The following is a 22,042-nucleotide window of genomic DNA, read 5'->3' on the forward strand; positions in this document are numbered from 1 at the left end:
TCCAAGAAATTGTATAGAAATAACCAGCCTTTTAATTCTGGGGTTTCAATATTTTAGTGATTATAGTACCTCCACCATCCAGATGCACATTGATCTTCCTTCTAGGCAAACATTTAAGAAACAAATTGCACATAACCATTTCCATGCTGCCACTGAGGTAACCGCTTGCCGTTTTGTGAATGCCAGTGTCCTGTAAACCAATCTCAGAACAGGACACAAGTTCTGTCCCATACAGTACAGAAAGTGGCCAAGGAAGGGCTTGCATCTTTCAAGAGAAGATCCTCTGAAGCAGGAGACACTTAACCTTTCCGGAGAAGAAGTCTAAATTTTCACTTCAAGATTTACATTTGTGGATACATTTCTTGAAAAGCGAACAAAAATTAGTAAAAATGCACCTTTTGATGCCATTCATATACAAAATGCTGATTCTGGCAAAAAACACCACATCAACCCTAGGCACAGACTGGAACCTCCATGACCAGGACTGAGAATTCCAAAAGGAAAAGTCATAAAAAAATAAATATTTCACATTACATTTACAGTTCTTCTCAATTACAAACATTATTATAATAAAGTCTTTGGTATAAAAAAGGGTTTTGCATATGGAGACTAATGGGAGCATAGAAAGTTCATTTTTCACCAATCCAGCCCATCTTCTTGGAAGTGAAGCCTAGGGCTGTTGTCACTGTAGAACTGGGAGTACCACCGGCGGTGTTTGGCAATGGCAGAGTCCTCTTTAACAAGTAGCGGCTTGCTGATGTATTTCTTGTTGTTCCAGACCATCACATCCCGTTCAAACTGCCAGAGAAGAGAGAAGATTTAACATTCTAATGGTGATGGCTTTCAAAAGACCCGATTTTATTTGGGCTTAATTTAAACAAACATTCTCGTGTTTGTGCTGCAGGGTGTCCTTTGTAGATGTGGCTTCCAAAGCACTCAGTGGAGCACAGACACTAACCACTGCCAACCTTAAATGCTTCATGTGCCATTTTAGTTACACCCAATGGGTTACAAATATATGGTTCCAACTACACCCTTTAAGGCTGGGTTCACATTGCTGTGCGGAGCGATGCCCATCTGCTCAACATTTCAGGTCCAAATTAAGGCCACATTTTTAGCTGAATTCAGACCAGAAGACGCAGGACTTTTCTGCAAACCGCTCCATAGGCATCCAGAAGCTGTGTGAACCAGCTCCATTGAGAGCCGGTCAGAGTCTCCCAATACGCAAATTTGAGGCAGGGAAACCTGCCTCCAATTCACAATAGTGTGAACCCAGCCTTAATGTTAAACTAGACCATTAAGGAGATAATATATCTACGATGTGCTTACATTTCATGCCAATATTTAACTGAATGAACTTTGGGAAATCACAGGGAACAGCAATCATTTGGACAGTCAGGTCCTTGTTAGTCCAATATACTGTACCATAAAAACGGTTACACAGTTTTAGACTAGTTACATGTCTTGATCGGCACATAATGTTCAGTAGGGTGGGTGCCTGGGACCGGTGTTTTCTTGCATTGGATAAAAGCAGGTCAAAGTTTGCATAGAGAACAATTGGCACCGAATGTCATTGAACTGCAACACACATGAAGTGACATATGACCACATATAAAAAAAGTACAAAGATGTGCTGAAAAACACGCGTTGCACCGCTCCCTGCCAAAGCCATCTGTGCAAAACCATTACTCTGAGGGTAATGAGGGATTTTATTTTTTGAAAATAAGCTTAAATTTCACTTTAACCACTTGCCGCCTGCCCTATTACAGAATGACGGCGGCAAAGTGGTTTCAACATCCTGACTGGATGTCATATGACGTCCTCAGCATATCGAGCCGCTTCGCGCCCCCCAGTCTGACACCCCGCAACACCGATCTAGGTAAAGAGTCTGACGGAGACTCTTTACATCGTGATCAGCTGTGATTGGACACGGTTGATCATGTGGTAAACAGGAAAAGCCGGTAATTGGCTTTTCCTCACTCGCATCCGTCAGACGCGAGGAGAGCCGATCGGCTGCTCCTCTGACATGGGGGGGTTTTGTGCTGATCAATTATCAGCGCAGCCCCGCCCCCCCCCCCCCCCCCCCGAGGATGCCCACACTGGACCACCAGGGATGCCACTAAACCACCAGGGATGCCACTAAACCACCAGGGATGCCCACCAAAGGTATTCCACCCTAGACCACCAGGGATGACAATCACAAATAATGGATGCCAATCAGTGCCCACAATGGGCATCACTGATTGGCAGGCATTGTTTGGCACTGATTGGCATCCATTAGTACAACACACTACAGTACATTAGTGCCACCTATCAGTGCCCATCCGTGCCGCCTGTAATGGTCAGGGGTTAACGCCGTTACGATATTCCATTCCACCAACCCACGACAGCTTATTGACACTCCACAATCTAGCAGACAGGACCCATAAGAATTCCCCAGACAAACGAGACACAGCTCTGTTCTCTGGTTCCAAACAAATAGCTTTTAATGACAAACTCAGGCTCTTTTTATACAGTTAGCAACCAAAAAGCATGCTGCAGTAATCAAAGGGACAATGACACTCCACCCACAACATTACACAATGGGTACCAACGAGGCCCCCTCAATACACATCTTTTGGAGACAGACTTTCTGGTGCCAGGTCTACATGAGTTAATTACTATAGCTGACATGGCAGACGTCATGACTCCGGCTCTTTTCACCTTCTATTCAATACACATTCCTTTAGTAAACATAAGTCAGACGTCTGATCTTTAGAGGGTGCCAAGTCACATCACATATTATCATCAATAGACTTTCACACAATACAGTGTCAATTAGCATAGCACCATGAAATATCTTCGGAGCCAGGCTTAACACCTTAACAGTATGTGTCCCCACATTGAATGAATCACACTATTATTGGCCTGTTGGGTTCAGAATTAACCACCTGTAATATTTCAAGATATCCTGCAATACATTGTGAATTATCCTTACTGTCCCATCTCATTTAATTCAAGATATCATTTCTCAGTCATCCTATGCCCCTAGTGGACATAGGATGACCCAGAGTCATTGGTGAAGCTGAAACAGGAGTACGTGCCATACCGATACATCCGCCTATCTATGCCGCCCATCCGTGAAGTAGAAAACGTACTTATTTACAATGTTTTATAACTGAAACAAAAAAACTTTTCTAAATTTTCGGTAATTTTTAAATTTTTTGGAGAGAAAATAAAAATCCCAAAGGTGATCAAATACCACCAAAAGAAAGCACTATTTGTGGGAACAAAACTATAAAAATTTAGTTTGGGTACAGTGTAGCATGACCGCGCAATTGTCATTCAAAGTGCAACAGCGCTGAAAGCTAAAAATTGGTTTGGGCGGGAAGTGGTTAAAAGGGTTGTTAAGGTTTGTTTTTTTATTTTCCAAATGGGTTCCTTTAAGCTAGTGCATTGTTGGTTCACTTACCTTTTCCTTCGATTTCCCTTCTAAATGTTTCTTTGTCTGAATTTCTGGCTGGGGGTTAGTCAGCATGCTCGCCCCCTCCCTTGGTACTACATCCCTGTGGGGAGGAGATGCAGGGATGTAGTCCCAAAGGAGGGGGCGAGCACACTGACTAACCCCCAGCCAGACTGGCTCGGATGACGGGGGCAAGCATACTGAGGAGAAACAGGAAGTGAGAAATTCAAAGAAAAAAATATTTAAAAAGGGAAATAAAAAAGGAAATGGGTAAGTGAACCAACAATACACTAGCTTAAAGGAACCTATTTGGAAAACTAAACTTTACAGCCCCTTTAAGCACAACCATATGTGACAGAAAGACACCGCTTCATTCTGTGTCTCTAAAATTTTTATCTTTAGTTCTCGATTTGTTATAATTATATGCCTCCTCCATATACTCAATCCTGAAACCTCCTTCTCCTGGCCATGGTAGTATCACCCTTCCCTGCCTGGAACCCATTACCCACCTGGGTGCACTCTGCCATCAGAATACATCTCGGGACGATGGCGGGGATGTTGCTCTGGTAGTAGATGCTGTGTGATACTTTCTGCAGGAGAGGCTCCTCAGGGGTGACGCAATGTAGAATTATGCCTTGTCCCAGGAAGGAATGTTTAAAGGTCAAAAACACTATTCCAGGTCCAACCTGAAGAGAGAAGACATAGGGTCTGTGCCAAGCAGGGAGAACCAGATAAACTCACAAGATGCAATTAAAACAGCAAACCTAATGTAAACCAGCAACCATCACCAACCAATCTGAATAGCTTTAAGAAAAAAAAAATGCAACTTCTTACAATATCAAGCAACCGATCTGAAGATGCTCTTTGCATTTCCAAAATAAAAAAAAAAAAATCGGACAGTATCATGAAGGCCAAGGCTTGCACCAGACAGGTCAGAGAAAGTTGAAGTTAAAAGCAGGGTTAGGGTTTACAAAAAATATCCCAAGCTTTAAACATCTCACGGAGCACTGTCCAATCTATCTCTTGATAATGGAAAGAGTATGGCACAACTGCAAACCTACCAAGACATGGCCGTCCAGCTAAACTGACAGGCCGGGCAAGGAGAGCATTAATCAGAGAAGCAGCCAAGAGTAAATCTGGAGGAGCTGCAGAGATCCACAGCTCAGGTGGGAGAATCTGTCCACAGGAAAACTATTAGTCGTGCACTCCACAAATCTGGCCTTTATGGAAGAGTGGCAAGAAGAAAGCCATCGTTGAAAGAAAGCCATAAGAACTCTTGTTTTCAGTTTGCAAGAAGCCATGTGGGGGACACAAACATGTGGAAGAAGGTGCTTTGGTCAGATGAGACCAAAACTTTTTGGCCTAAAAGCAAAACCTATGTGGTGGAAAACGAATATTGCAGATAACCCTAAACACACCACCCCCACCATGAAACATGGTGGTGGCAGCATCATGTGAGGATGCTTTTCTTCAGCAAGGACAGGGAAGTTGGTCAGAGTTGATGGATGGAGCAAAATACAGGGCAATCTTAGAATGGCCATACACCTATAGATCCTACAGATTTTTTATGGTCAGATGGAAAAAGTGGAACAGATTCCTCCATCTATGCTGAACTATGGATGGAAGAATCTCCCACTAGCCCAAGCTTCCATATCTTGCTAGTCTGCCGCGCTGGCTCTCAATACTTGAACATTCTGATTTGGTGCAGGCACAGTTTTGGTTGAGAGCCAGCGGGGCCCAACTAGCAAAATACTAAAGCTTGGTCTAGTGGGAGATTCCTCAATCCCCAGTTTAGCGTACATGGAGAAATCTGTTGCACTTTTTCCATCCAACCATAGAAAATCTGTAGATAAGCTATAGGTGTATGGCCAGCCCCATAGTCTCAAGTCTGCAAAAGACTTGAGACTGAGGAGGATGTTCACCTTCCAGCAGGACAACAACCCTAAACATACAGCCAGAGCTACAATGGAATGGTTTTGATCAAAGCATATTCATGTGTTTGAATGTCCCAGTCAAAGTCCAGACCTAAATCCAATTGATAATCTGTGGCAGGACTTGAAAATTGCTGTTTAGATGCTCTCCATCTAAACGGACAGAGCTTGAGCTATTTTGCAAAGAATAGAGTGAATTTTTTGCTTAGCTGGTAGAGACAAAGACTTGCAGCTGTAATTGCAGTCAAAGGTGGTTCTACACATTTGTTAATATTATTGAAAACCATTTCTCATTTTCCTTCCACAAATATGCCACTTCGTGTTTGTCTATAACAGTGGTATCCAAACTGCGGCCCGAGGGCCGGATGCGGCCCTTTGCTTGCCTTTATCCGACCCTTGGGGAAAGTATCCCTCCCACTGATACGGGACACTATTCTGACATCTGACACCAACAGTGGAGCACCATTTCTCCCACTGACACCACTAATGGGGCACTATTGCTCCCTATGATACAATTGATGGGGCATTATTTCTCCCCCTAATACCATATTTTAAGTCCCACTGATGCCAGGAAAATTTCCACCACCCGTTTGCCAAAGTCTGGCCATCCAAGAGTCTGAAGGACAATAAACCGGCCCTTTGTTTAGAATGTTTGGAGACCCCTGGTCTATAACAATCACAATAAAATACATTTATGTTTTTGATTGAAACGTGACAAAATGTGGACATTTTCAAGGGGTATGAATACTTTAAGGCATTGTACACATGTCATAATGGAGGAAGCTTCTATACATTACACAGCAGAAAGTCACTTACCTGACGAGCAACAACATCTACATCGAACGGCGAGAAATGTTTCCCAAAAACCAGTGAGGCATGTTTGAGCGTCATTTTAGAACAATGCTTGTTGGGGGCTGGCTCTGGCTCCCACTGAACCTGAGGGCACAGGAAAAAGTCAAATCACTACACTGCCCCAAACTGCATGTTCTAGTTTGTAGGATTTAAAAGCACAATGGCGAATAGGCACACATTTAGATTTATTCTTTAACCGCTTGCCAACCACCTGCAGTCATATGGGCAGCACAGTGGTGTAGTGAGTAGCACTCTCGCCTAGCAGTAAAAAGGGTTGCTGGTTCAAATCCCGACCACGACTCTACCTGCATGGAGTTTGCATGTTCTCCCTGTGCCTGCGTGGGTTTCCTCCAGGTACTCCGGTTTCCTCCCACACTCCAAATACATGCTGGTAGGTTAATTGGCTTCTGCCTAAATTGGCCCTAGTATATGAATGTGAGTTAGGGACCTTAGAGTGTAAGCTCCTTAAGGGTAGGGACTGATGTGAATGTACATTGTATATGTAAAGCACTGCGTAAATTGACGGCGCTATACAAGTACCTAAATAATAATAATAATAATAAAGCGGGGTGTCACCCTTTAACCATTCCCCCTCATTAGAGGGGAAATGGTTAAAGTAGCTCTAAAGCAAAAACATTTAGCTTAATGCATTCCCTGTATGAAGGTAAAGGTTTTACAGCTTGCCTTGTTCCCCCACCTCCCTAAATGTTTACCCAAGTCCTCAATCGATCCAGCGATGTACTGAGCTGCATCTCTCTCGTCCCTCTATTCACAGGAAATGTCATTTCCTTCTGTACTGCTAGCATGAATGATGGGATATGTAGTTTGGGTGCCAGGTTGCCTACCTCTGTGCTAGAGACAGGGCCATCAGGGGTACAGGCATTACACCTGTAAGGGGCCCGGCTGGCCCCCCTCACATTTTTTTAATTATCTTCTCTTCATTACACCTGTAATGGTCCCCAGGGCCCCCCTCCCATTTCTATTATATTTCGATTTTTTGCATTACACCTATAAGGAGCCCAATGGTCCCCAGGCCCCCCCCCCGCTTATCTTACTTCAGGAGAGAAGAGATTTCACTTGTTTTGTCAGCACCCCCTCTGCCTGGTTCTCTGCTCCAGGGGGCCCTGCCTAAAGCTGTGTAAGGGGCCCCAACATTTGTGATGGCTGCCCTGGCTAGAGAGTACTCATCCCAACAGCTGCTCTGTCCTAGAGAAGGACAGGATGAAGCTGTGAAAAATGTCAGAAGAGTTTTGGTACACTCAGTGCTCGCAAGTTCTACAGGTATGGGAGGAGCATAAATATATTTTTAAAATCTGATTAGTTTACAGTTCTGTAAATCACATTCATGGGACTGCATAGACCTAGAAAACAGTGTTATTACCTGATAACTACTTTTTCCAGGAATCTTCCAGGACGGCTTACAGAGATGTGCTAGGTGGGAGGAGCCTAAGATCCACATAAAAAGCACTGCACCTGCATTAGCTTTTCAGTATTTAACAAATAACCAAAGGCTTCAGCATAAGTATCCTTAAACCCTCATTAGCGTAGCTTTATTCTTACGCTATGTTCTACATTGCCACTCACCAACACAGAAGGGACGGAAATTACGCCGTCCTGGAAGATTCCTGGAAAAAGTAGTGATCAGGTAATAACACTGTCATCTTCCAGGACGGCTTACAGAGGGGACAAAATAGGACTACCTGATCATGGCGGGACCACAGCTTTAAGAACCTACCTCCCGACATCCTGTTTCTGGTTAGAGAACAGGCCTGGTCGGTAATGTCTATGAAGGTTTGGAAGCTGGACCCGGATGCAGTCTTAAAGATCTGGGAAGGAGAAGCGCTAACCTTTCCAGCCCAATAAATGGCCCCTGCTCTGAATGAGCTTCGATGTTTTCCGGGGGCAAACAGCAATGATGCCTGGTAGGCTTCCATCACTGCATATTTCAATCACCCTGTGATAGTAATAATTTGACGTTTTGCCTTTGTCTGGGCTACTGAAAAAGCAAAGCAAGAGGTTGATCTTCAATCTATAGATCTCATCCTACACAATGTTCATTCAATGAGATGTCTATCCATGGACATTTAGATAGTAGTAAGGTGACCAGATTTTTTATTTAAGAAATCCTGGAACATTTTTACTTGTAATGGCGGCAATCAGCGACTCTCTGCCTGTCAAGTCTTACTCTCTGGGCCCCGGCAGCTACTGGGTGGGGAGCGGAGGAAGATCACTCTGCCAGGGAAGGCAAGGAGATAATCTGGCAGGCGGCTGACCAGTACTTGAGCCAAGGCAGAAAAACATGCGAGCGAGCTGAATGGACATGAAACTGAAGAAATATTCCCTCCGCTCTGACCAGCACCTAATCGGAAATGGGCACAGATAATGGAAAAAAAATACACCCCCTAAGCTAGTAGGAGCGGGGGTGTGCAATTCAGATTTTATTCTGCACTGATCGTCTTTGAAATTGCACCAGCCCCTGTTCAAATCAAAACCAGGGACAGACTTGGTCCAGGGATAGTGTCCTCAATCTGGGTACTGTCCACGGAAATCGGGATGTCTGGTTACCCTAGATCAGTGGTCTCCAAACTGCAGCCCGAGGGCCGAATGTGGCCCTTTGCTTGCCTTTATCTGGCCCTTGGAGCAATATTCAATTGACTGACACCAATGATGGGGCACCATTCCATCTACTACTACCGACACCATCAATGAAGTACTAATCTCCTCATTGATATCAAGAATGGGTCACTATTTCTCTCATTAAAACCAATGATGGGGCACCGATGCCAAGGCATTTTCTACTTTCACTGGGCACAGTCCGGCCCCCCTAAAGCCTGGAGGACAGTAAACTGGCCCTTTGCTTAGAAAGTTTGGAGACCCCTGCCCTAGATAATAGGCCCTATTATCCAGCAAGATTTCTGCCCTAATGTTAGATATATAGATATCTCCATCCATAGCCAAAAATGCATATGCCCATACCGATGACCCTTCTTTCTGAATGCTGGAATGGCAGTTATCAGTGTCTGGAAAGGAACTGGGTAAAAAAATGAACCAGGCAATTTTATGAATGGCAGGAGCTCTGCCCAAAGTTGGAAGTCTGAGTTCACAAGGCACATTGTGATGCTGGTGGTAAGTTATGCAGATCACTACTCCAGAAGATTGAGCCTGTAGTAACAGAACATTTGGTTTGACTTGCTACAGCTGTTCCGAAAAGGAAGGCTGTAAAAGAAAGATGCAATGAGGTTTTTAACATACAAAGTACTGAACCTAAAAACATACCCAGTCAGGTATAGGGATCAGAGATATAGCAAGATGTGAACCCACATCTATAGACCATATTCCTGCCCTTTAGTGCTGCTGCAAACACCCACAGCAACCAGAACCCAAAGAGGATATCCTCCTAAGGGTAACCACCTTATGGCCATCTACCAAGATTAAAAGCAGGAGTCCTGGTGGAACCAGAGTACATGTGTAGCTTTGTAAATCAGAAGAAGTCTGCTGTAATAATCCTGGGAAGTTTGAGGTCCGCCAACTGCTTCTCTGAACATGCTCTCTCCCTGGTGTCAGTTGATGATGGCACAAGGGAATACTCACAAAACCACCCTATAGCTGTCCATTCAGGGGGGGGGGGTCTGCAGCAAAGCAGACTGCATACTGTTACCAACCTAGTTTACCTGCCTCGTCAGACATGCACCCCTCCCCCATCTGGGAGGTAGTCCGGAATGCTGGATGCTAGATTTGGGGAAGCCAGCGACCATGATCCATCTTTTAAAGCGATTTGTCCAAGGTCACACGGAGCCGACGCTATGATTGACCTTCACAGTACTTAACCTGTAGGCTATGGCTGCATCACCTCATATTAATCAGCAGCAAACATTGCATGCTGAACGTAAGGGATTTGATCCTCTGCTGAATGAAGGCAAACAAAAAGACACAAGCCTTCGCTGTATATATGCAAAAGACAAAACCTTGGTAAGGTTTCAGCGACCAGAGATTTTTCCTCTACGACATTTACACACCTGCCGTCTATAAACATTAAAAATGCATTAAGACAATCTATTGTAGATTGTCTCGCATAAGGTAAAGGTCAGGTAAAAGCCTCCCAATTCATACAGCCACATATATAAATAAAAGCTAAACTTCAAGCATTAGAACTAGGTTGAGTTTCCACTAGTGCAACATGCCCTGCAACCCTGGACAGTCGCATGACGAGCCACGGCCCATTGATTTCAATGGCACCAGTTTCAATCTATGCGACTCAAAGTTGCAATGACCTAGAAAAAGGTCCCAGCGCTACCCCGATGCGACCTCTGATGCAACCCCGATCCAGAGGCTATAAAGTTGGATCAAAGCTGCACTCCAAAGTTGCCACAGCAGAAACAGCCTCAGAGAGTCCATACCTTAGATCACATATGAGGCATGAACTACAAAAGGTACCAAAAGAATATAACTCAAACATAAGCTTCAATGTTGTGTATTTAAATACATAGATGTATAACATACTTGGAGAAGTGTGAGGTCAGAGAGAGTATTTGTCTAATACCACACACGCACACACAATTCATACGCAATATGAACCATTCGTATAAACACGTCAGATATAGCCTAACCTCTGGCTACCAATCTATTATAAATCTATTCAGTGGAGGAACCCAGGGAGCTCCAGGTGATAGTATCTGCTATGCACTCCAGTTGGTGTGCCTAGACTTCTATTACCCCATAATAGGTGCAGCTTCAGCTCCTAGACATAACCAAATATTTATTTGTAACAGAAGAAAAAAGTGAGTGTCCTAAAACTACATATTTAAACAATATGGCTTCATTTCCACTGGCGTTTTTACAGACACTTTTTTGGAGCGTTTTTTACAGCTTAAAAACGCCTGTCCATGTTATTCTATGGCATCATGCCCACATAGGCGTTTTTGAGCTGCAAATGGCATAGGCGTTTTTGAGCTGTAAAAAAAACGCTGGACCAGCTCACAAAAAAAAAACAACTTTTTTTTTACAAAATAAACATGGACAGGCGTTTTTAAGCTGTAAAAAAGGCTAAAAAAAGTGGCTGTAAAAACACCAGTGGAACAGATCGCTGTACACTTTTCTTTGCTTTACATCGCCCACACTTAGGTTGGAAATAGACCCGTCCAAATCTAGTGATAAATGAAAGTTTGACACCTTTGGATAAGCCCTGAAGTGTGCCACAGGCGCAATCAGAAGGCAAACACCTGCAGGTATTAACGATCATTAAACACAGATTTGTCCATGCAAACCTTGCATGGAGGTTGCGCCCAGCAGAGCTGTACACTTAACCGTTTAGGGCCTCTGCCTCCAAATGACCACATTATGGTGGACAGGAATACAAAGCACATTCACCCTGTGTTTGTAGGAGGTACAGGATTTCAACCTGTAACAGAGGATATGGTGTTTGACCAAACGTGCATAAGGGAGGGCTCCCCTTGAGCCTCAGCACTCATGAGGATAACTGCTTCTCCACCGGCGGAGAAGAAATTATTTTTTTATATTTTTCCCCCCAATGCTCTTTAGGTATCCCTTCTAAGAGCATTGCAGCACTGGAGCTGGTATCCAGGTAGTAGATAACTTGTACTTGCAGGCTGTGCATCTGTCCCTTAGGACGGTGACTCCTTTTGCTCCCATCCTCTGTCCTAGAGGGAGAGGGCACAAGACGGAATGAGCCTTTTACCAAGAGAGACACGGTGCAGATGATCACCCTCTGACCAGCACCCATCCACATAGGGAGACCCAAATGAAGCCCCACACTAGTAGGTAAAACATTGGGGATACACACACAGCCAGACTCCGCAGGCCAGCCCTGTCGGTCTGTGGACTGTACATAGAATAATCTCAAAATCCTTGGTGCCCCCTTCACCAAGGAGCAAGACAAGAGGAAACTCCCATTGCTTCTTTCTTACCTTAGGGCCAGAGTCTGCAGGTGTTCCAGACCTGCTTTCCTGCTTACATACTCCTTCCTGGTGACTTACCAGCGCAGGAAAAAAATGGCTTCCACCATCTCTCTGTAGCCCTGAAAGGTCAAGCAGTGTGGAACAGTGCATGAGGTTTGTAGCCCTGACCACCGGGTCAGTGTCTGCTACCAAACTATACAGTCCTGACATGCACTTTTCTTCCACCCGTAAGGCATTTTCTTGGTGCTCATCGGGCACCCTTTTTTGGGTGTCTGTTTTGTCATCTCTGGGCTCATGGGCTTTGTCCTGTATTAAGTAAAATGCCAAGCGCCAGTACATTACTTCCTCTGAAGTAAACAGCCGATTAACAAAAACACCCTGTGGATAACAATTCTAATCCACCGGAGTCTATGCTAGTATGCGTGATACCTGTCCACCCTAAGCATACACACTAAACCAGCTCTATAAAAAACATAACGCCCCCTGTGCCCCCACCACGGGGGGATAAAAAAAGGGAAGGAGCAGACTGCCCCCTATTTTCTTACCTTAGGGCCTGCATCAACCGATGGCGCCTCCAGACCCACTTCCATGGATAAAATATGGAATGCTTCACAAATTTGCATGTCATCCTTGCGCAGGGGTCATGCAAACTCTGTATCGTTCCAATTTTAGTATATGTGCTGCCGAAGCAAGCACCCTGTATCTCCATGTGCTTGAAAGCATTCGGCGCCATCTTATTCAGGCCCGTATTTAAGGAGGTGTGGAGAATTCGGGGTGGCGATGTGGATCCGACGCCTCCCTCTGGCACAGCACGCCTGTTTATCCTTCGGATACCCTAGCTAGGGCTTCACTTCCTGGAATCTGGGTGTACCAAAATGGCCGCCGTCCGACTTGGAGCTAGAATCTACCTCATCACTCTGCGCCCCCAGCACAGTCCACATGCTGGGGAATAGAGAAGCCCTGTAACATGGGGGATCTCTTGAAACGGCAGAAGAAAAAAAAAAGGCACTCTGACCATGCGGCTCCACTAGAACCCCCTGCTGTGCCATTCCGGATGGACCCACTGGATCACCTCCTTCACTCCTCACAGGTAACCTCACTGAGGATACAGCCATAAATCGGGAGTGGGGGTCCCTTATTTTCATCCCCAGACTGCTTCCTTCAGGTCTCTGGGTGGCCCAAACTGACTCATAGCCCAGGAGACCTACCCCTGTTGAACTGGGTATGGACGTCGGGAGGCCCCTGCCCTCTAGCACGAAGGCCGGAGGAAACAAATACTGAGGAGCTAATGCAGGTGCGGTGCTTTTTATCATGTGGATGTGTTTCCTGTGCTAGGTGGGAGGAGCCCATCTCTGTAAGCCTTCCTGGATGATGACGGGGGGGGGGGGGGGGAGTTAAGCATTTCAAGAGTCAAAACCAGGATAAACCGTCTTACCTTCCACGTGTGTCTCAGAAATTCCCACACCTTTGACTTTGTGAATCGCAAGTCAACCCCACTCAGGATGCTCGGCTCATGCAGAAAATCAAGATGCGCAATGTCCGCTGCGTTCTCTGGTATTTCCTGTAATGAGTGAATTGGAGTGAAAACACTTCTCCTCCATAAATACAGTACAGGGTTATCGCACTAAAACAGGATGTATGAAAGGCAGACTCACCAGGTGACAGCCTAAAGAAAACTAATGCAGCCATCACATCTAAGGACCAGTAAGCTGAAATATATCACCATTTTTTGAATGGGTTTATAGTGCGGAAAAGGTTTGATCCCCTGTGGATAATTGATCCCCTGCAGATTTTGTAAGTTTTCCCACTTCAAGAAATGAAGGGTCTAGGTCAGTGGATCTCCCCAACAATCAGCCAGGCTGGTTACTGCCGAGCAAGCTAAAATTTGTTAGTAACCCTGCCCAACACCAGGGTGCTATATCTAAATGATTTAGAGAAAGCTCTAATTAACTTGACTCGCCGTGTTTGAAGATAAAGACGACTGACCCGAAGATCAGCATCCCTACAGTCAAGCACGCAGGTGGAAAACATGCTTTGGGGCTGCATCTCTTTAAGATACAGGTCAACTGCCACCTTAAGGGGCCAAAGGATGCGGCCATTTATTGTAATATCTTGGATGAGAACCTTCTTCCCTCAGCCAGAACACTGAAAATGGGTCATGGATGGGTCTTCCAGCATGACAATGACCCAAAACATACCACAAAGGCAACAAAGTGGCTCAAGAAGAAGCACATTAAGGTCATGGAGTGGTCTCCAGACCTGAAGCATATACAAAAAATTTATGGAGGGAGGCGATACTTCGAGTTGCCAAGCGACAGCAAAGAAACTTTAAAGTTACTAAACCCAGGACCCCGCATTCACTATATCTGGTCTCCTACAGAACATGGACATTTTAGTAATTACAGTAAAACCTTGGTTAGAGCGTTTTGCAAGACAAGCAAAATGTTTTAATAAATTTTGCCTTGATATACAAGTGCTGTCTTGATATAAGAGTAGCATCATGTCACAACTGAGTATAAAAAAAAAAAAAGATGAGACCAAGTGTAGCAATATGGTTACATTTAATGAAGGTACAACATATTGCTACACTTAGAGGTGCCTTTTATACCCTGTAAAAAAATGCTTTGATATACAAGTGCTTTGGATTACAAGCATGTTTCTGGAAGGAATTATGCTCGCAACCAACGTTTTACTGTATAAACTTCTAAATACCTTCATCAGTAGTTTATAGCAGTCTTGTGACTTCATTAGCGACTATCAGTGTCTGATTAAGGCTTGTAGGAGTTTTTCTACTCTGACTGTCCTAGGAGGCTGTAGGACTCCTGACCTGTCTAGACAGTAGCGATTGGCCCTGCGTCGATGACATGCACACTCCAAGAAAAACCTCTTTAGCAAGGCACACCAAACTGAGCATGTGCAGAGCGATTCCAAAGGCTCTGTACTATCGGGAGATGGATTGGGGACAGTGGAAGAGGATCATAGAAGACATGATCAAACAGCTATTTTACATAATGTGGAGAATTACCCCTTGACTTCCACATATAACATGAGTATAACATGCATACACAGACTGATTTTACTGTTGTGGGTTTAGCAACGCTAAGGATTTAGAGAAGATCTGTAAAGAGTGGACCAAAAATCCCTCCTTGTGAGTTGTGCAAACCTGGAGAAACGTCTTACCTCTGTACTTGCCAACAAGGGTTTCTCCACCAAGTACTAAGTCATGATTTGCTTGGGGATCAAATTTTACTCACTGACCTGCAACTCAATTTAACATTGGCAACCAAAAATCCTGATACAATTCTGTCTGTATTTAAAATACACCTTTTCATAAAATATATAGGCCTTTCATTTCTTTGTTAGTGGGCAAACTTCCAAAATCTGCAGGGGATCAATTTATTTTCCTCACTGTATATGCACTTTAGCAATTTGCAACGCCATAGTGATTCTAAAGGTTTTTTATTTATTTTTTATTAACAGGTTATACTTGTTTTGCACAAAACAGTTTCAATTCTCTTTTTGGGTCTCCCGCTGGCAGTCCTGCCTCCTCCTTCCTGTCGAGTGCCCCCAATAGCCAGACTCTTGCTATGGGGCACTTAAGTAGGCTTGCTCCCAAGCTGGGCTACTGTCAAAGGACATTGCCAATGCACACGGCCCTGCTCCATCTTCATTGGTTTGCAGGCAGTGATTGACAGCAGCAAGAGCCAATAGCTCCCGCTGCTGTGAGTCAATGAAGAAAGACATGGGAGAGCCACTGTTCATGGCACATCACTGGATCGAGATGGGGCTCAGATAAGTATAAGGCGGGGCTGGGAGGGGGACTGCATCCAGGTTTTTTTACCTTAATGCATTAGGTTAAAAAAACATTCTGCTTTTAGAACCACTTTAAGCAGCCTCTATTCTGGGTAGGTCTGAGAATGGTTACAACCCACTTCAGGTTTGACTCCACACTTCTGTGGTTCACCCCTTATTTGTTCTAGAGCCTGCTTTTCCCAGAACAGACGGTGATCGGTTCTGGTGAAGGTAGGCTGGTGGAGGAATGCTCTAAAATGTAAACTACAAACCAGACTTTCAGGATTTTATTTATTTTTTAAAACGAAAAAAAAAAAAATGCCTGATCAGTACAAAAGCTGCAAGCCCCCATCTGACGATGTCTGGTTGGCCGGTCTCCACCTTACAGAACTGCTATGTGCAAAGCAAACTTTCTATAAAGATTAACCCAAATCAGGACCCGCCTCACAAATCACTAAACAGCAGCAAAACAGGACTGCCCGCATATCACTCATACAGAAAGCATTCTTGCTAGTACATGGAGGGCAACAGGCCCCTCAATTCACACCCACAGAGACTTCCTCATTCTTTAACAAAATCAACAGCACAGCTTTCAATGGCAAGAGGGAAGTCTTAATGGAAAGAATGATTTGGTCATAATAGTGGGCATGGCACATGTTTGAGATTTTCGCTTTAAGGACAAACCTCAACAATGCACATGTTTTAGGCCTTGTTCTGCTTATAGAGTTATATTGGTAGATAAAGGCAGTTTCACACAGAAATATGTACACACAAGCTTCTAGATGCAACTGCTGCAATTTTCAACCATTTTCAGAGGATTTTCCTTTTAAAGTGGTTGCAAAGGCTGTATACCTTCATGCATTCTATGCATGAAGGTAAAATAATCTGTGTAAAGCACACTTTCCCAACACTTGCCCAAGTGTTACCTTGATCCAGGGATGTGCATTAGAGCAGCAGCTCTGTTCTCTTCTTCAGTGGCTGAGTCCGCATTGGGAGCCATTTGCTACTGTCAATCACAGCCAGTGAGCCAATGAGGAGCAAGTGGGGGAGGGCCCAACACTCACGCCATGTGTAAGTGGACACAGCAGGGAGGCTTTGGATTGAGCATACAGCAGGAGGGAGGGGCCAGGAGCACCAGTGGGTGGCTTAGGGCTGCTCTGTGCAAAGCCACTGCATGGAGCAGGCAAGTATGGCATGTTTTGTTTTTTTTAATCTGCCATTAATATCACTTTAAAATGCAAGTAGAATGTCTGTACAGCCCATGGTCAATGAGTTATTTCAACTACCCAAACTGCAGATTTTTTACCATTTGCATAGAGCAGGAAGGGTTAGCATCTGTCAGGATTTGTTTATCTACCTCTATTGGGGAGCTTTCCAATAAATTATGACAAGACTGTAGAGTATGGAAGGGTTAGAACTTGACAATGTTTTGGTCAGAGCCTTTTCTCAGCGACACCCACTCGCTGGCACCACAGGCAGATGTTAACCTGGCAAATTTTACCCATCCCTTTATTCAAAGCTTAAATGACGACATTAAAGTAGAACTAAAAGAAGAATGAGCAGGCAGCCCTTTGTTATAGAAAAGACATGCAATGTTTAATATTTACCTGCCTGCTTACAGTCTATTGAATGCACACAGCTGGGGATGTGCAGCTTGCCACAGACTCCCGTGCACATGTGCAGGATAGTGCCACCACACCCCCCCCCCCCCGAAAGAGGCCGAGAACCCAGCCCCCCCCAAAAAAGGCCAAGAACCCAGCCCCCCCAAAAAAGGCCAAGAACTCAGCCGTGCATGGCGCCCACAGCAGCGGCACATAGATTTGTAGTACAAGGCAGGAACTGTCTACCCATGAGATTTTGCCCTGTAACCAGAAGCTGCAGCAACATTACCCAACCCAGACTTGACACTGCTGGTCAAGTCAACACAGCTGGGCATAGACGCATGAACATTCCTGCAGCCAGAAGGAAGCATGGTCAGGCCACCAAGGTGTTTTATCCCTATAAAGTACTGACCCTTTTACACTGAAAACTGAGTACCCAGACCTCTTCCTGCCCATAAAAAGGAAAGAACTAGGGAGGCAAAGATACAGAACAAACCCACAATCAAGGTTGGAAGAGGTGCCCCTCTTGTACTGCCCTGGAAGAGGTTTCACATGATTTGGGAAACAGCAATCACAGAATGTGCATTGGAAGGCAGGGGTGGTTATAAGCCCAAAAAAGCAAAAACGCCTTTAGCAGGTCAAGACCCACAATGGGTTGTATTGCTATTGGAAAGATTCCACTGAAGCAAATGTCTTAGTAACAGGGAGAAGCATCACTGCATAAACTGCTACCCAATCGTACAAATACATTTCTAAGCAGCCAAGTTCAGCTTTGAAAAGCACAGGCAACATGAGTAAAGATTTACAGGATAGCTAAACATCCAAACACAGGCGCTTAGGTACAATAGGCCCAATACTTACCTCTATGTGTGCATTAACATGGTGCTCGGTGCGCCCCCTGTACACCCACTTCTTACTGGTGATTTCCTCCAGTTCAGGGATGGTCCAAGTGGGCTCAATATGGTCACAGTGATACCATACAAACACCATTCCATTTATCTCACAGCTTGGCCAGGTCTTAATCTTGGCAAACTCAGGCACTGAAATGCATAAAGACATTGTTATGTACAGAAAAGGTTTTAAAAAGCCATGTGAAACTGGAGATGACAAACAAGTCACAAGTGGTTTGGGGACTTGTGACTACAGAACAGATGAATTCCTTTTACAAAGGATTTTAATATTCAATCCAACAGTCAGATGTTACATTGTACGGTGATCAAGAACAAGTCAGGAAGGTTTACATATTCAAGGTTTGGCGCCCATGGCAGTAAAAAGCCAAGAGCTACTAGCTGAGAACCTAGAATTTCCTGTTGACTGTATTTGAATTTAATTAAATACTTTGTAAAATAAATTTGGTTGCTCCCCACAGAACTAGCCAAATTACAAATGTCAACTGTCTATGGCAAGCTTAGAGCGTAAATCCACCGCAAGGGCACCTTTCGGGGGGAGGGGGGACAGGATACTTGCCTTTGACAGGTATCCTGTTCCCACCTCTGAGAGCCAGATTTTGACGTCGCGGCTCACCTCCCTCTTCCCTGTCGCCGGGCCAGTAGAAAAGAGGAAAGGAGCGCCACACATGCGCAGTAGGGTTCCCAGGGTGAAGTCGTAAGGTCACACTGCCGGGTTCCCTTACCCGCAACGGCAGCTGATGGAAACATCCATACCACCATCCAGGTCCGCCATCAGGGGGGTACAGGCATTACAAATGTAAGGGGCCCGAATGTACCAAGGGGACCGCGGCTGTAGAGATGAGATGTCACTTCTCATTCGGCAGCCCCCCCTTCTCAGCTCGCGACGGCAGGAGAGAGAAGAGGCAAGATGTCACTTCTCATATTCAACAGCACCCTCCCCCCCCCCCGGTTCTCTGCTGCAGGGGGCCCATGGCTAAAGCTTTGTAAGGGGCACCAATATTTGATGGCTGCCCTGCCGCCATCACTGCACTCCAGAACAGGCAAGTGTCCTATTAAAAGCCAGCAGCTACAGGTTTAATCTTTGCAGCAGTGGGCAGACCTCCGCTTTAAAATGGAGATGCCATTCTGGCTATGCAGGGTTTGCAAATAACTATGACTGGCAGCTAAACAGGGTGTATAGTTCTAGTGAAATGGTCTATAAGCACTGCTCCATAGAAGCTATGGCTTGCATATGCTGCACTGGCCTGAAACCACTGTATACAGTTTGGATTAAATGGCCCAATAAGCTAAATGTGTACTATAATCCAGTTCTGATGTACATTTGGCTACAAGGATAGAGCATAGGATGGATATAAAAAAAAAAAGGAAAAGAGTGCCATCGTAATCATTCCTCAACCAGGACAGTGTCCCAATAAGCATATACAATAAAGTAGAATATAACAGTAGAGGCAGAGGAGTGAGGAACAAGAGAGCTAGAGAAAAAAAAAAAAAAAAAAAGGACCAGCTGAACGTCAATCCATCTCTGGCCGCCTCTGCTTGACAAGACTTGGATCAACTTGTGTAGAATGGGAATGTTGGAAAATTCTCATTTGATCAGTGGCTGGAGTCCTCGCTGTCAAGATTATAATAGCACATGAGGATTCCTCTAGCCACCTTGATTGCATGATGTTGATATGCCAAGGGTATTCCTGTACTTCCAAAGTCAACCGTGGGAGCGCCACCTTCAAGCTGACCAAACCCCTCCCCAATAATGAAGCCACCAAGAGTAAACTGACTTACAATGGATATGCACCCACACCGATTGTTAGATTTCAGACATTTAGGCTTTTCTCCAAAAAAATATTTTATAGCAATTTTCACATTAAATTGAGCAAAGGGCATTTTGCTATATTTGACTTTGAGTTCTGCTCTGGATGTTTAACCACTTAACAACCGAGGACGTCCTAGACTTTGTGCGGTGATATCTGAATGATGCCTGCAGCTACCATCTTCAGCCGGCGATTCTCTGCATGATAATGATCAAAGCGGCAGTTCCGCCGCTTAATTGTTCTTATAGGCAGCGGGAGGGGATGTTTCCCCCCTCCCCCCTTCTCTGGGCTCTCCCGTGCCATCTGGGGCCTGGAGAACGAATCGTCCGGCGCTGGCTGGGAAGCATAGAGATGACTGGTGACCACATGTGAGGTATCGTCGCGTGCGTTAGAGCATGTGCAATTCTAGCACTAGACCTCTGTAACTCGAAATTTTTTGCTAGAAAATTAATCAGAACCTATATATATATATATATATATATATATATATATATATATATATATATATATATATATATATATATATATATATATATATATTTTTAGCAGACACCCTAGGGCAGTGGTCATCAACCCTGCCCTACAGGGCCCACTAACAGGCCAGGTTTTATGTATTACCTTGGGGAGATGCAGTCTAGAATACTGCAATCACTGAGGAGCAAATGATATCAGCTGTGATGTATTTCAGTTATCTTGCAAATCTGGCCTGTTAGTGGGCCCTGATATATTATATATATATATATATAGATATATATATATATATATATATATATATATATATATAGATATATATATAGATATATATATAGATATATATATATATATATATATATATATATATATATATAGTTTGGGGGTTCTGATTAATTTTCTAGCAAAATTTGTTTGATTTTTACATGGAGAGAAGTGCCAAAATAGGCCCTGTGGGCAAGTGGTTAAGATGCTTATGTACCTTTTTCAGCATATGGTATCTTGGTGCACTTTCCATCTTTTCCGCGGAACTGCCAGCCATGAAATGGGCACTCTATGCAATCTCCAACTACTCTGCCTCCCACAGCAAGATTGGCACCAAGATGAGGGCAGTAGGCATCCACAACATACACACTGCCGCACGCAGTTCGGTATACAGCCACCTGCTCACCTGCAAAAGAAAAAAAAAAGAAAAATCAGAAACATAGCACAGTAGGCAAATGTAAAACTGAAAAAGATGAGGCCCAAGATTAGATACTCAACATATGGACCATCAGTAAATTCAAATAGTTAAATTGACAATACATAGCTGCCCATATCAATATTCATAGCAAATTACCTGCATAACTGCCTGTGGTTAAAGGTTTTTCACATGGCAATACTTTAATTTTTAAAGTTCTGGAAAATTGTAATGAGGCTAAAGATAGTTTCGATAACCATTCTTATTTTTGCTACTTTTGATACATGAACAGCATAAGATTGAATGCAGACACTGGAGACCATTACTGGATATACCATCCCTTGTGGTATTTAGGCAAAAGACTCTAGTGGCAACCTGTGAAGCTCTGGTAAACTCCATGCCCAAAAGGGTTAAAGGGGTTGTAAAGGTTCATTTTTTTATTTTCTAAATAGGTTCCTTTAAGCTAGTGCATTGTTGGTTCACTTACCTTTCACTTCTAAATGTTTTTTTTTTCCCTTTGTTTTCTTTGTCTGAATTTCTCACTTCCTGTTCCTCCTCTGTAAGGTGTTCAGTAAGCTGTTCTAAATGACTTTCCACCGCTAAGAATGTGGTGGAAAGCTTACTGAGGAGAAACAGGAAG

The 22,042-nt window shown here is 44.2% G+C and overlaps 1 protein-coding gene and 1 non-coding gene across 2 annotated transcripts in view; both read right to left on the reverse strand.

Moving 5' to 3' along the window:
- Positions 1 to 12: 12 nt before the first annotated feature.
- The window catches only part of LOC120913993 (cholesterol 7-desaturase nvd-like), a 42,062-nt gene continuing 20,032 nt past the window's right edge, over positions 13 to 22,042 (reverse strand). The window contains exons 2-7 of the mRNA XM_040324382.1: positions 21,205 to 21,393; positions 18,395 to 18,573; positions 13,576 to 13,701; positions 6,190 to 6,309; positions 3,952 to 4,128; positions 13 to 798 (exon numbers count right to left, since the gene is read on the reverse strand). Coding sequence (XP_040180316.1) covers positions 637 to 798; positions 3,952 to 4,128; positions 6,190 to 6,309; positions 13,576 to 13,701; positions 18,395 to 18,573; positions 21,205 to 21,393 — 953 coding nt within the window. The 3' untranslated portion in view covers positions 13 to 636. The remainder of the gene's footprint in view (positions 799 to 3,951; positions 4,129 to 6,189; positions 6,310 to 13,575; positions 13,702 to 18,394; positions 18,574 to 21,204; positions 21,394 to 22,042) is intronic.
- LOC120914785 lies at positions 12,734 to 12,836 on the reverse strand. Its single transcript, XR_005743792.1, has one exon. It is a non-coding gene; the product is annotated as a U6 spliceosomal RNA (small nuclear RNA).

This window comes from Rana temporaria, chromosome 9 (genome assembly GCF_905171775.1).
Source record: "Rana temporaria chromosome 9, aRanTem1.1, whole genome shotgun sequence".
In the NCBI taxonomy this organism is placed as follows: Eukaryota; Metazoa; Chordata; class Amphibia; order Anura; family Ranidae; genus Rana; species Rana temporaria.